This window comes from Merops nubicus, unplaced genomic scaffold (assembly GCF_000691845.1).
Source record: "Merops nubicus isolate BGI_N331 unplaced genomic scaffold, ASM69184v1 scaffold9378, whole genome shotgun sequence".
Lineage (NCBI taxonomy): Eukaryota > Metazoa > Chordata > Aves > Coraciiformes > Meropidae > Merops > Merops nubicus.
Window position 1 is genome coordinate 14,945 of NW_008623686.1, and position 14,630 is coordinate 29,574.

The 14,630-nt window shown below is 41.7% G+C and overlaps 1 protein-coding gene across 1 annotated transcript in view; it reads right to left on the reverse strand.

The window, feature by feature from the left end:
• Window positions 1-14,630, reverse strand: part of MAP2K5 (mitogen-activated protein kinase kinase 5) — a gene marked incomplete at both ends in the record, with an annotated part of 131,284 nt that overhangs the window by 10,503 nt on the left and 106,151 nt on the right. The window contains 2 exons of the mRNA XM_008945159.1: window positions 11,848-11,893; window positions 14,267-14,328. Of these exons, the coding sequence (XP_008943407.1) occupies window positions 11,848-11,893; window positions 14,267-14,328 (108 nt within the window). The remainder of the gene's footprint in view (window positions 1-11,847; window positions 11,894-14,266; window positions 14,329-14,630) is intronic.

Sequence of the window (14,630 nt, forward strand, 5' to 3'; positions counted from 1 at the left end):
GTATCCCCTCCCTCAACTGCTGCCCATGCTGCTGGGGGTGCAGCCCAGGCCGCTGGGGGCTCCTGGCCAGCTCCTCACCCCCAGCACCCCCAGGGCCTTCTCCTTACCCAGAAGCTAATGACCTCACAGAACTTCCCACCCGCCTGAGGACATCACCTGTAGCTTCTGCCAGCTCAGGGTGCAGACTTGAGAACGACGGGGGGTAGCAAAGAGGGACAGAAAACCACATCAATCAGCGGCGCTTTCTGGGCAGAGATGAAGCAGGGACAAGAACACATCCAGAAGCAAAATTGTGTATCATTAGTCTCCTTGAAGTTTCTGCTCTTGTCCCTCACTCCTCATTCCCAGCAGCTCCCAGCAAGGCCCCAGCCTGCTAAACAGTTCCACGCAGAGCGCTGGGACGCGGCGAGTTTTGTTTGTTGCAGGGCCTCCCTATCATAGGCTGTAATTAAAACGTTGATTACTAAACAGTTTAAATATATGACAGACAATGCAGTTAAAGCCTACAGTTAGGTCAATATGTGATTTAGATTTGCCATTTAAAAACTCTCATTTAAATTTTGCATACATTAATCACTACCATACTTCAATGTTCTGATATCCACCTGACTACACTATTAAAATAAAACTTGCTGCCCCAGGGAAATCCTACTTATTCTTAATTGTTTCGAGGCTTTGATGGGCTTTTAATCTAAGATTAATTTATGCAATTTTAAATAACTCTTCTTATGATTAATAAGCTTGAAAATTAAAAGGAGTCTAAAGCAATTATAATGAGCATTTGGTCATAACCTCATTAGGAGAAAGAGTGAAGGATACAGCTCTGGAATTCTTACAAGACTACAATTTAAGGTTACTTTCAGAGGAGTCAAATATAGATCTTGAAATTGCAAAGGCAGATTAGCCTAGGTCAGTGGTAGAACTGTGGCTATCTAGATTAGCACATTAATGATTTTAGCCCTCTGATATTTAAGATAGTGAAAAGATGATACAAAATGTATCAAAGATAAATGGATAGCACTGTGAAGTGGTGAAGTCTTGGAGCTATGTTTCTTGTTTATCCTTTTTTTTTTTGTGTATTTTTTTCCCTCTAAATTATTTATCTATTTATAGATTAACTTTTACCAATGTACTTTTACTTTTTACACGATAAACTTAATGGCAAGTTATTTTCAGCTGCTTTAATAGTTTTGTTGAGGCACCAAAATTCTGCTGCAATTTACAGAATTTGTCTTTAAATATTGGCAGTCTCCAAGTATAATGGATGGACCCCGAGGAAGAGCAGCTTACCTTAAACCTGACAACCTTAATCTGAAGAGGAACTACCCACAATCACACCTGAATTTTTCAAACAGTAATACAGAGCCCTCTGTTAAGATGAAATTCCTTTTTTTTTTTTTTCAACCATCTTCTGAAGCTTTGGACCTTGGCCATAGCCAAACTATGTGCTGGTGGCCCTAAAAACAGTCCCCCTTGGACACTTGACTGATGTGTCCAGGCTGGCAACTCATTCACCAGACTCATGGTCAAGAGGGAATTTATTTTCACCTCAGACTGGCAGGAATCAGTGCAGTTCCTCAACTTCCACAGCATGGACTTGACTTTGAACAACTCCATCCCATCCTACTGCAGGAGCCCAGGGTGTGCACGGGTGCATACGTGCATGGGTATGATTTTTGCTGTTCTCCTTCTGTGGCATGTACTAGTCTTAAATTTACTATAGAATTTTGGTTTTGGCTGTGGCACAGAGGAGTCTATTTGCCCATCTGTAGATCATTCTTTCCACAGCAGTTTTGCTTTTGATATTTGCTGTTAAAGCTGATAAGTGTGCTTGGCACGCCTCTTGGTGCTCAGCTAACAAAATGAGCTCACTCCCAGCAAAGGTAGCTGTTTCTGTGATGACTCTTAAAACAAACTAAGGCAACTGAAATATAATTGCAGCGTGCTTTTCCAAGTGCTGCTGAGGTTAAGAAAAGCTGTAGAAGAGGAACAGAGAGAGTGGCCCAAGGCTGATAGAGTATGTCAACATTAGCAAGCTGTTGACAACAGAAGCAGATCTGCAGAGTGAAACGCTTGGTGCAGTGTGTTTCAGGGATGGAAGAGGTTTTACTTCTGACCAGCTCCAGTCTGGTCTGTGGACACAGTGCCTATTAGTAGCTGGAGCTCATTAGGTGTGTGCCCGGAGCACATCTTCTGGTTTGGTTTCATCTGAAATCGATTTCATTCATGAGCTTCGAGACCTGTCTGTGATGAGAATGAGAGAGTGGTAGCTCAGAAAGAGAGGAAGATTCACACCAAAAAGGTGCATCTGACCTGAACTCTGATGTTAATGTAGATGGACCTGCAGAAGTGTCTTCAGCTAATGCCTCGCCATGAGCACAGGAATGAGCTCCTTGATACCAAACAGAACTAGTCAGACATTAAAAGCTGATAGAGTATTTCCTTCATATGGGAACTAAAAGTTCCCCTGGACTGGGAAAGAAGGGTGGGGAAAAAAGCTGTTTTCTCTAAGTTTTGAGAAACTGGTTTTTACTGACAAAGGGGAAAAAAAAAACAAACAAACAACCCACAAAGAAAATCACTAAGCTGGAGTAAACTGAAACAACCTCCTAAGTGTCTTTCACCCACACCTTGCAGTAAAGATGCTGTGTGCATACACATCTGCACACACACACACTCTAGTAACAACAACAAACAGAACAAAACCAAAAACCCACAGAAAATTATCTTGAAGCAAAAAGTAAGAATGGAATAGCCCAACACTTCTAGCATTTCCACGACACAGTTTCTGCAAGTGAACAAGTTGTTTTTAAAAGTACCCCCCCATCATACTGGGGTGTGTGTGGTCATACAAGCCCAAACACCGTCTGCATCCAGTGCAAAATAACACCCCCACCCCTGCCAGGTTTAGTCAAGAGACTAAATAAAGCAAGTATTAAATGATCAGGCATGAACATAGCATCACATCACCCCGTCTCTGGCGCAGGAAAAGCACAGGTATGAAACAATGTCTGAATTAACGTGTGCAGCCCTGCTGAAAACACAGCGAAGGAGGCAAAATATATCACCCTTAGTTGGCTTAGGGAAAAAAAAAAAACATTCCTTTGAATGTCTCACAAGGTCACTGAACAAACGACCGAGGCCACAAAAACCACTTCCATTCTCAGACTTGTATTTTAATGCCACCGTTCCCTACCGGGAGCCTTCCCCCGGTGGAACCCCGGCTCTCTCTGCCTGTGGAGCCCTCCTGATTTACACCAGCCGAGCGTTTTACCTCAGCATCTCCCATTAAATCCAAACAGGCAGATGCACGTTTATGGGACAAGGAACTTTTTTCCAGGTTTTTCCACGTGCTTTGCTATTTCAGCCTTAATAAACCTGTGGTGTTCCTCAGCCGCGGCAGCTGCCTTGGGTGGGAGGGCGAGCGAGGAGAGGCCGCAGCTTAAAGAAAAAAAAAAAATCATGTTTAATTTAAAAATTAGAAACTGGAGCAGGCTGTGAGCACAGAGGTTGATTGAAACAAAATTTAAATTCCTGTCAAGCCCATTTAAACACAGGGGCCCTTCATAGACAATTAGCTGCTCCCTGTGAATGCTGAATAAACTCGGGCCTGGTCACTGTTAGAAGAGAGCAGACCTACTGTGAGGAGCTGGAAAAAAATTAACTAAAATCAGGCTGTATGAAATATTTAGCCTCCCAGTTTATCACAGGGGTTTGGAAGTGTAAACAAGACAAAAATCGATTCCTCGGTGCCCTCCAATCAATCCCCCAAAATGGTTAGGGCATCTGTTTCTGCTAAATTTTGTTTACTCTGGCAGATTTGCCTTAATTGCAGTTGTTTATCTCCCATTGTCCCCGGGGCCCTAATCTCCCGATTACTAATACTTAACACTCATTTCACATCTAAAGCTACTTCTAATCCTCAACAGGTTTCTGGGGCTCTTAAAATTATTGAAACGAAGGAGAGGGGAGATGCAACCTCTTTGTGAAAGGCACATTTTCTTATCTACTACCAGCTGGGTCCAATCATCACCAGGGATGGCTGCAACAAAGGTGCTAAAAGGCTCTTTCACAGGCCCTGCTGCTCCTCTGGGGATTCAGAGGATAAAAAAGAGCTTTGATGGACAAAAAAAAAAAAAAACCAACAAACCCTGAACAAGAGGACTATAACAGTCCAGCCAAATAAAGTTACTGTCATAATCAAATGCTGTCAATCACAATGAAAATCCAATTAAAAAATCTTTCAGTGCGGCCCTCTTCAGTAGAAAAATGTCCCCTATTTATATGCGTTTTTGTCAACGGCGCAAATTAGAAAGTAGTATTAATTGATTTTTTTTTACTACTTTAGGCCCTGATCCTCCAAGCTGAATTTCTGCAGATGCAAGAATCAACCGGCACAAATCTGATTAAGGGATTTGAGGCATAATGCACACAGGTCACTAAGAAGCCATATCTGTATCTCCTGCTTTATACTCTGCTTATTCATAGGCAATTATTACTCTTATTTAACACTGCAGGAGCGTCTTGAGGTGCTAATCAGAATACAGACCCACAGGTAGCTGGTACTACTCCAGTGCCAGCAATTTTAATCTAGGCAGTGTGCTTGAATAAATGTAAAAATCCAGCTTCATTATACAAATCAATAGCGTACCCAGATTTCAACAGTTGCCTACTAGAGCAAATTCCTTGATGAATTTGGAAGGAGCAGGAAGGGCAGTATTCTGAGAATTAAAGATACGGCTCTCATTTAGGAGCCTTTTTTTAAAAAAAAAATTAAATATGTAGGGGAGACAGCTGACAAAAATATCAACAAAACAAACACAACTTCTCAATGTATCATTACCGAAAGAGTTGCAATTCTGCTACCAAAATGAGCGAGATGTAAATATTTGTGTCTGTGCCTGGAGAACTACAGAGCAGCCAGAAGTGCCAAATGAAACATTTGCTCAAATTAAACCGCAAAACCCAGGAGACTCAAATAACCAAAAATATTAACTGTATCACTCTGAGCTGTTGCCAATTTGTTTTTGCCCAATTTCCTTAGATTTTCAACACTTCTTCGAGCCAACTCAAGTTGTTTTTTTTCCACATTTCACTGGAAAGTGCTAGTATATTGTACAGCTTTAGGGCATGCTGCAAAGAGAAAGTCAGATGTCCACGTTTTCTGTACAAAGCCAGTGGTCACATGAGCAATGGGACTGCAGAAGGCAGTGAATGAATATAACACCTTCAAACTCTACCATGCACAAGTTAACCTTGTCACAGTCTTAGTCTTCTGTAATTGCTGGATTTAGTGACAATGACAGAATGTATTTCTCCATTTAGATAGCTGATTTCTCAAGTGACAAAGAAGAGCAAATCATACCCCTACAGACAGAGACAGCACTTTTTCCTCCCTTTTTTTTCTTCTTTTTTGAAAGCGAGAGGGGAAATATCCATAACCCACCTTCCCCATTTCAGCTAGTGGGGGATAGGTTGAGCAATGCTGCCACCTGAAAGAATACATACTTTTTCCTCCAGCTCTTGAGCTACCCCTGAGCAAGGAAGTTAACGAGCACACAGTAACAAGAGCATCCTGAGCCCTAGTGTGAAATCCTAGCACCGAGGCAGTCAATATAAATTTTGTCATCCCTTCCAACATATCCAGGATTTGATCCTGATCTCCTTGTCCACTGTATGTCTGAATTGATAGATTGAAGATACAGTTTATTATTTATCACATATATTTAACAGTTGGACTTGGATGATCTTAAAGGTCTTTTCCAACCTAAACAATGCCGTGATTCTTTATTTACAACAGCTAAAACACTTGGCTTTTTACTTTTTTCCTTGGGAAATGAGCAGAGTGCCCTTTCCTTCACATCTGGCATGTGTTTTGGTGTCTGTCAGAATTTCTCCTTGTCATGGGGTGAATAACTGGGATCACTGTGACAGAGGAGAGTCTAAATGTTTGCAAACAAAGCTATCCATCACAGGCACAAGCACGGACAATTGTGTGCTGGACAAATCATCGCTGATAGGAGATCCTGCATTGGCTCAGGGAAAAAAACCACAACCCTAATGCTTGTAAATAGTCAAAGAGGGAAAACTTTTGGCTCACTGGGATCCAGCAATGATGCATAAACATCTAGATAGGTGCAGACAGGAAACATTTATCTGTAAAGCTGTCTTCACAAGATTTATAAGATGTGTTTGTGAAAAGCAAAGTGCAGAGAGCCCCCTGGTTTTCCCCAGGAGTTAATACCATCAAGAAACCCCAACCTGTGCAGTTATCTCAGCTGCTTAGTCAATGATGCTGCTGCTACAATGCAAAAGCCAAATTAGCTGCTAGGGGAAATCCCTTTTATTGACAAATGTGAGTGGCAGTATTTTATTGGCTGTATTCTGACGGTTTTTATGAAAATCCAGGTAGGATTATGCTGATCCTCCATTTGTTTGTTTAAAGCATTTTATGCTTTATTTCCTAAGAGTTACAAACAATGGTTTAACACAATGAGCTGCAGATTAGTTTAGCTCTACCTGTAACAAGTGTTACTGCCTGGACGCTCTAGAATATAGCTACTGAAAATACAGCTACTGAAAATCTTTGCATTTTTCATTTCCTATAGTTGTTGGAGATGGGGGAACAGACAGCCAGAATCTATTTTTAGGAGTCTGTAATATCTTGACACGTATCTCAACACATTTAAATATACAAACTAATTGTATATCTGAAAAAATGTCCACTATAGCTACTGAGATCAAGGTCCCTGGTCTACAGGTCATTCCTGAAATGCAGAGAGGGATTGGAGAATGCACAGAAATGGGAAAATTCAAAATTGCACTTGGCAGTCCAATTAAAACAAACAAACAAAAAAACAAATGAAGAAGAACATGTCTTCCAGCAGGTCAGTGTTTTTGACACAGATGATGGACAATTTATGACACAATCTTCTAAATTAATAGAACTCAAATATAAAAAGCATGGGGAGTTTAAATTTAAAAAAAAAAAAATTTAAATGCTAGAAAAGCTAGTAGTTGTGTTTAAAATTTGGAGACTTGAACAGAAATTATTAGATTGGTGCAAAAATAGTTAAGTGCAGGAAATGTCCTTGGCCAAAAGCATCATCTCTACCTGCCTAACATTTTCCTTGAGAAATCCAAGCAGCAGCATCTTAAAGACATGAGTTTTATGCACCCACAGGAAAGCATAACAGAAGAACTGCTCCACGCTTGACTTTTGGTATGCCAAATAATTTCTTTAAGTAAATCACTTTTGTTTAAATAGCCACATGTAGCTTGTAGAGCTCAACGCTGCACTTACAAAAAAAAAAACTCAACAAGAGACTTGAAACAATTCTGCTGGTTTTCTGGAAAGCGTGCACAATCTGCAAAATAAAAGGCCAAGCTTCCAGCTAAAGAAGAGATTTTAAACAATTACCAAAGCAGGGTAGTGATATCATAAAGGCAATTTCTGCGCTAGCTTGTTTTCTGAAACTCTCTTTGCCTCTGAACAGCTAGAACAGATAATAACTATTAGTAAATCAAACTCCTGCAATATCCAGCTGTGTCTCACACATTTACATACAGATAGAATGGGTATATGTTTTTAATATGTATGCGATACGTACTTTTACCACAGCTGAAGTGCATGCTACAAAGGAGGAGGAGAATGGGAATGGAATCAGCATGAGATAATAAAGTGGCCTAGATAAAGTATTAGCCAGCGATTGATCTCAAACAGGGGATGTTGCTTCTCTCTGACCTGATTACTTACTATGCATAGATTCCATTAAATAGAGCTTAGAATGGAAAGCTTCTGAAAATACCGTAAATACAGTCAGATCCACAGCCTCCTGAGCCACACCAGCCCACGAAAGGGGCTTAACCCTGACCTGTACTGGCACGTCACACTCGTTGAACATACCCCCATGGCTGCACTTCCCTGGGAGCCAAGGCTGGAGATGCCAGAAAACTCCATGTTTTAAATAAAACCAACAAATTCACGGGGAGGGGGGAAAAGTAAATCTTTATACAGAAGAATTGTTGTGGTTTTCGTTTTCCAGTTGGAGGGGGAGAGAAGATATAGAGAGAGGAACATGCTACGGTGTTGTGCAGACCTCCCTGGTGCTCAGGCAGGAGTACGTTCCATTTAACTCACTGGATGGCTTCTCTTCTTAAGAGAGAACAAACCAGAGACAAAAGAGCAGATGCCATAAGCACAAGGTTCAGAATAACCCCTGGTGAATTTGTTCCCCTCTCCTGGATGGCCAATTTTCCCACTGCCTGGTGAAAATGACATTTTTTTCACTCCTAATTTGAAATACTGTGAAACAATTAAATTGTTGATCATATATACACAGAGAACCCGACGTCACATCATGTTTTGTGGATGGGTCTGGGGAAGAAAGGGACCGAGTGTGAATGTAGGAACCTGATTTCTGCCACTTGCTATGGAAATTCCGTGTTCGCTTCCACAAGAATATCTATGGTACTACAAAGCCTGACTTTATAGAGGAATTTCATACAGCCTTGGCTTTGGCCTTATTTTCTGACAAAATGTGCATAGTGACTTTTATAAAAAAAGGCTTCCTCACATGATAGACAGGGTAAATCCATCCCTGATGTAACCCCGTGGCTGCACTGGAGTTGCCAGTCTGGCACTCCAGGTATTGTTAGTCAGCTCTTAAAGTGCATTTAACAACTCACCGATTATCAGGAGAGTAGAAATAGATTGATGTTCTGCTCCTTTCATTTTGCTTTCAGTCTTTAATTATACTAAATTGGTTACAAAATAGTGACTTCTGGTAGGCTTAATGTCCATAGGGGAGAAAGGCTGCACTCCACTGTTTTGTCAGAAGCGAACAATGATTCCGTGTTACACCTTTCATCCTTGCTAGAACATTTCTTCTAAATAAATAAATAAAAAAAACCCCAAACCCCAATGAACAAGGTGAAATCCTGCTCTCACTTAAATCAACGGTAAGCTGACCTTGACAAGTCCAGGATTTCACTGATGGTATCAGCATTGCTCTACCATGCCAAGTGTTAACAAGGAGATATTCATCAGAACTACAACAGAGGCTTCAGGAAGAGAGGAACTAGAAGGATGTTGTTCTGAGCAATCCTAGAATTCAGAGGATATTTGAAAGCTTTTGTTTTGACCCCGTTTTCCAACAAAATATGGTCGTCTATATAGAATCATTGAATGGTTTGGGTTGGAAGGGAATTTTAAGGTCTAACCTCCCTGCAGTTTTGGGCTACTCACTCCAAGAAGGATCTTGAGGGGCTGGAGCATGTCCAAAGAATGGCAATAAAGCTGGGGAAGGGTCTAGAGCCCAAGTCTGGGGAGGAGCAGTTGAGGGAGCTGGGGGTGCTGAGCCCGGAGCAAAGGAGGCTCAGGGGAGACCTTCTGGCTCTGCACAGCTCCTGACAGGAGCCTGGAACCAGGTGGGGGTCGGGCTCTGCTCCCAGGGAACAAGGGACAGGACAAGGGGAAACAGCCTCACCTTACACCAGGGTAGGTTTAGGCTGGGTATGAAGAACAATTTGTTGCCCTGGAGGGTTGCCCAGGGCTGTGCCAGGCTGCCCAGGGCAGTGGTGGAGTCCCCACTCCTGGAGGGGTTTCCAAGCTGTGGAGATGTGGTGTGAGGGCAGTGGGGACCTGGCAGTGCTGGGGCAACTGCTGGACTTGATGATGATCTGAGAGGTCCCTTCCAACCAAATCTACTCTGTGATCTTCAACTAGATCAGGTTGCTCAGAGCCCTGTGCAATCAGCACATACAGATACACCGTGTGTACAGACACATCATGCTAACGTATGTATGCACATGAGTTCTGTAAATAAAAGTGCTCCTTGACAAGACTGGGTAAGTGGCAGGAATCTAAAGGGCTTGAGCAACTCCTGAGCTAATGGTGAGTCTGTCACAGGGTGCTGGGAGCCCATCAGCCTGGAGGAGGGAATTTAGGGTCAACCACGTCGCAGGCAAGCACTGGGTCACTCTTATTTCAGCAGCAGTCTCACCTCTCCCTTTAGTGCTTGTTGGTACAAATTCATTTATAATTGAATAGCAAGTAGCATGAGGTGAAAAAAAATGCATTAAACAAAAGGTTTTGTTTAAAAAGTAGGAAAGCTTTTTTTAAAAATTATTATTATTTTTTTCCTGAGCTGCTATAATTTTAAAATTATTTTACAAAATACCTCCTTTAAAAGGGGACTAGCACACTCCAGGGCATGTAGTTGTAAAGATAAATCTGTGCACTTCCCTGGTACTGCAGGCACTCACCCTTTGGCCTCAGTTTTATGACTCTACACCCTGGAGTGGTGTTATTGCTTACAAACATACATATATACTTATGGGGGTATGTGAGATCTGCAGATGTTTTATTTATAAGTGGCAGGCCTATTGCATCACTGAAACATGCATTTACAAACAGATATAGGTTTTATGAAACCCTATTCTGTTGTTTTAATAGCTAAGCTATCCAGCCATAGCATAATGGTGCACAAGGTAAATGTGGCTACATCTCTAGAACCTGTTCCAAGTTTTCTCAGATGTGACTAACTGCAAGAATTTTCCAACCATCAAAAGTTAATAAAAAAGCCAAAATAAGGCAGCGTAAGCCTTTTGTAGGAGACGTGCAACCCCACTAAGTGGAAGGGCTCTGACAAACTTGAAGGCCTCATTTTACCAAGGTATTTACATAGGTGCCTAACTCCCAATGTCAATCTATTGAAGTTAATATCCTTACAATTAGATTCACAGTTAAATGCTTTACTAACCAGGATCTAAATTGAGACTAGTGTGGGTTGTGAGATACCTGCCCCAGGGCATCTTCAGAGATTAGCCTTTAACTAGAAAAGAGCTGCAACTGAAGCACTTGTTTATTCCACTTGCAGTCTGCAGCATGTGAGAAATGAGATGGTGCAAATGTGTCCTTATCTTGTTAAAAATCTGTTAAAATTATTCCTAGCTGTTCAATGCACAGAAAACAAATCACGACGATTTTACATAAGCCTCCAAGTTACAGGAAAAATGGCATATCAAGTGATGAAACATTTAAAAATCTAAGATATTCGATGTGACTCAGAGGGGACTTATCGACAGTGTAAGTTACTGTAAATATTTGTAATATTTTTTTGATATAGTATTTTTCTAGCTGCTTAAAACCAGTCAAAACAGCACTCTGCACTAAATGCACAGCCACAAGGGACCAGCTTGAGAGCAGGTACCCTATTACTGCCTTACGGGAAAAAAATGACAATTGCAAGCAAAAAGAAGTGGTCTCTGAGCTCAGATTCCAACACTGAGAGAGCCCTTCTACAGACAGACCCAAGCTACATATTAACTCAATCTTCTGTAGCTAATCTCATTTCATTTCACAGGAATATAAGTGAAAACAGTGGCTCCTACGTTACATTAAAAATACAGTATTTTGACCATATCTTGTTTTCAATCTTCAGACTTCGAAAGGTTAAGACTAGCAAATGATGACAAAGAGTGACCTACATTAAGCTGTAATCCCTGGACATACAAAGTGAAAAAAACTGTGTATTAAGCATCAAAATGGTTTTGATTGAAACTTGATACTGGCTGTGAAAGTTCTGTATTAACTCCCCAAACTACAGGCAAAGCTCTGGCTGCGATGAAGGTGGCAGCAAAATCCCCAGCAGGGGAACCAGAATTCCACCTCTAGTTTGTGTGTGCTCTGTAAATAGGTAACTGCTGCTATTTACCTAAACTGCAGAAGGAGTTTAGGTTTGTACATACTGAAAAATGCAGAAAAAAATGGATACATTTCTATATACATGAATAAAAAGTATTGACAGACAAATACATACTGAGGAGCTCTGATGTTTCACTTACCATTAAATCTTCAGGTGCTGGCCTTTCCTTTGGTTGCTTTCTCATGCTATGTGTCATAAAAGAAAATGTTCATAGATCAACAACTGGTCATTTATTCTACATGCTTAAATATTGAAGATCCCCTCTTTTAACAGAGAGGGGAAAATTTCACTGTATTTCTTAACTGTACCACATGCCAATGGAAGACAGGGCTCCTCACAGCAGCTGGAATGTTAATGGACTCCTTCCCTCCCACCCCTCCCTTATGGGATGTGGTGGTCTACACTGGTTGTAACCATGGAAGTGGGTAAATCTAGAGATGATTGCTGAAAACCAGGCAGCTCAGAAGGCACAGTAAGCTGATTCTCATTTTGCTAGAGATTATTACATAGCTCGACACGAAGTATGACACAAAACAGGTGGGAAATTTCACTCTAACACTAAACAGCTTCAGGAGAACGCACAATACCCTGGGGTTTCTACCTTAATTTTTCCACATTTATTTCCATTACACTGCAGGGTGATAGTTCATTACGCAGCATTAACCTGTTTATAAGATCATGTTTCTCATCCAAATAGTCCTAGTTTTCTGGGCAACAGGTGCAATTAGCTCTTGGAGGCTGTGCTTAGCTGCATGAAGGAACACAATAACGTGGCACAGAGGTGACCATCAGGAGCTGCCTACTGACTAATTGGATTACATCCAAACAGCCAGTGTTTATGGTGTAATTGGCATAAAGTCATAAAGTCTGACACACCGTTCACTTGACGTCCCTAATACTTATGAGGATTTGATTGCTTCAATAGTCTAGATTTGGGGTTTTCTTTAAACAGTAGTGCCTCCCACTAAAAAAGTACAGCCAGTATAACACTCCCTCTCAAACAGTAACCGATCTGTGCTGCACATGGAGGGACCAAGACAGAATTTGCCCTGCCTACAAATAACTCTGAGCACCTGGAGGAACGCCGGCGTTCGCCAGAACACAAGCTGCCTGACGAGGAGGTCGGGAGCACTTCTAATCTGACAGTCCAAAGTAGCTGCATCCCCGGGGAAAACAAGGCTATTAGCCACCATCAGTTATGCTTCAGTTTGACATCTGTGGAAATTTTAACACAGGTTATCCCTCCCTCTGCCTCAGTGAGGGTTGGGTTTTTTGTTTTTTTTTAAAACGGTCTGTCATCGATTTTTTTTTGGGCAGGATAAGAAGCGTAGACCCTCTGCACACGTCAGTGGCGCTGCAGAATCCTCCAAATAGCACTGCTCTTTGTAAACTGAAACTATTGAAAACAGAGGCCTGTGTTACACAAACTTTAATTATTTAGTTACTTTAATTAACCGATAATCAGGCTGCTCTTCTGCCCGTGTTATTTGTTACGTACTACGTCAACCCTGAGAGGTACTTTCTCCTACCTTCTGCTTTCAACCCCTAATTTTATTAGGTGATTTTTGCCACGGTGGCCCCAGCATAGAGAACCTGGAGATGCAGAAAAGCCCAACCTATAGATCTATGTGGGGCCAGGGGCTTTGAGGAGGACACATCCCTGAGGTGGGATTCCCTCCGGCCACTGCTGGCGGTGGCACACGCTGAGATGGCTCCGTCTGATCTAGCACAGCTGAGCATCCAGCCCTGGACGTGCAGGTTCAGAAGGATTCTTCTCCATCAAACACAGCATATTTTTTACAGAATTCAAGCTTATTTCTTCTGCTGCCCAGAAATGGCTGCCCTGGCTTGGGTGTTTTTTTTGGGGGTGAGGGGTTGCGAGAGTTAAAAAAAAAAAAAAAAGGGCCTGTCTCTTCACTAAGGATAACTAACCCTCAAGATTTTTTATTCTCTAGTCACTCAAAACCTGCATCCTTTATTCCACAAATTCCCCCTCTCCCCAGTTCTCCATTAATTTAAAAGGTTTTCAATGAACTATTCAGTTTTAAGGAAAAAAAAATATACCCAGTGGTGTGTTTTAAAATACGACTCTCAGTAAAAATTACTTACTGAAGAGCCAATAAATTAATCAAGGCCGCTTGCCTTTCTAAATATTGAGGCAATTTTCTAAGTAATATTTTAAAAAGCCCTGAATAATGATATTATACACACGAGTCTTTGTGGCCTCTTCCCCCCCCTCTCCCAGCTGCATTCTGAGGAGCACAGGGCTGCACCCGCGTTCAGGGTGGGTTTATTAAAACAGGAAAAAGAGAAAAAAAAAAAAAACAACCACCAAAAAAACCCAACCCTTGTAAGTACTTTTACGACCCTTTGTGTAAATAACGTTTACATAATTTAAACAGTTTGCTTAGCTTTGCTGCCCCATCTGCCCAAGGCCCCCAAGTCCCTCTCCTCTCGGAAAGGATGCAAGGAAAAGCCATAAGGTCTCGCCGAGCTGCCGAGTTAATGGCATGTATCATTTACATTGAGGGCATGGCATGTTTGCAAACCGAGCTTACCATTGAGTGATGAAGTGTACAAATGGCTCAGAGAACTCCCCGGCTGGAAGGACGGGCGATTCCTGGGATTGCAGGGAAACAAGAAGCAGAGTCAGGAGGAGAGATGATAATTTTTTTTTCCTTTCTTTTCTTTAACAGCGACAAGGAAACGACAAAAAGAGTGGAAAAAAGCCAAGGAAGCGACAAAGCCCCTTCTTCACGCAGCGAGTTGGAGGGAGAAAGGTACAAATTCTACTGAGAATGTGTTATAAAACACTGAATTTCAACTAATGAGTATTACACAATGGGTAAAAACATGTGGAAAGACACTGAGGGGAGGTGAAAAAAGGACAATGATAGCCACAGGGTAAAAAGGAAGGTAGGG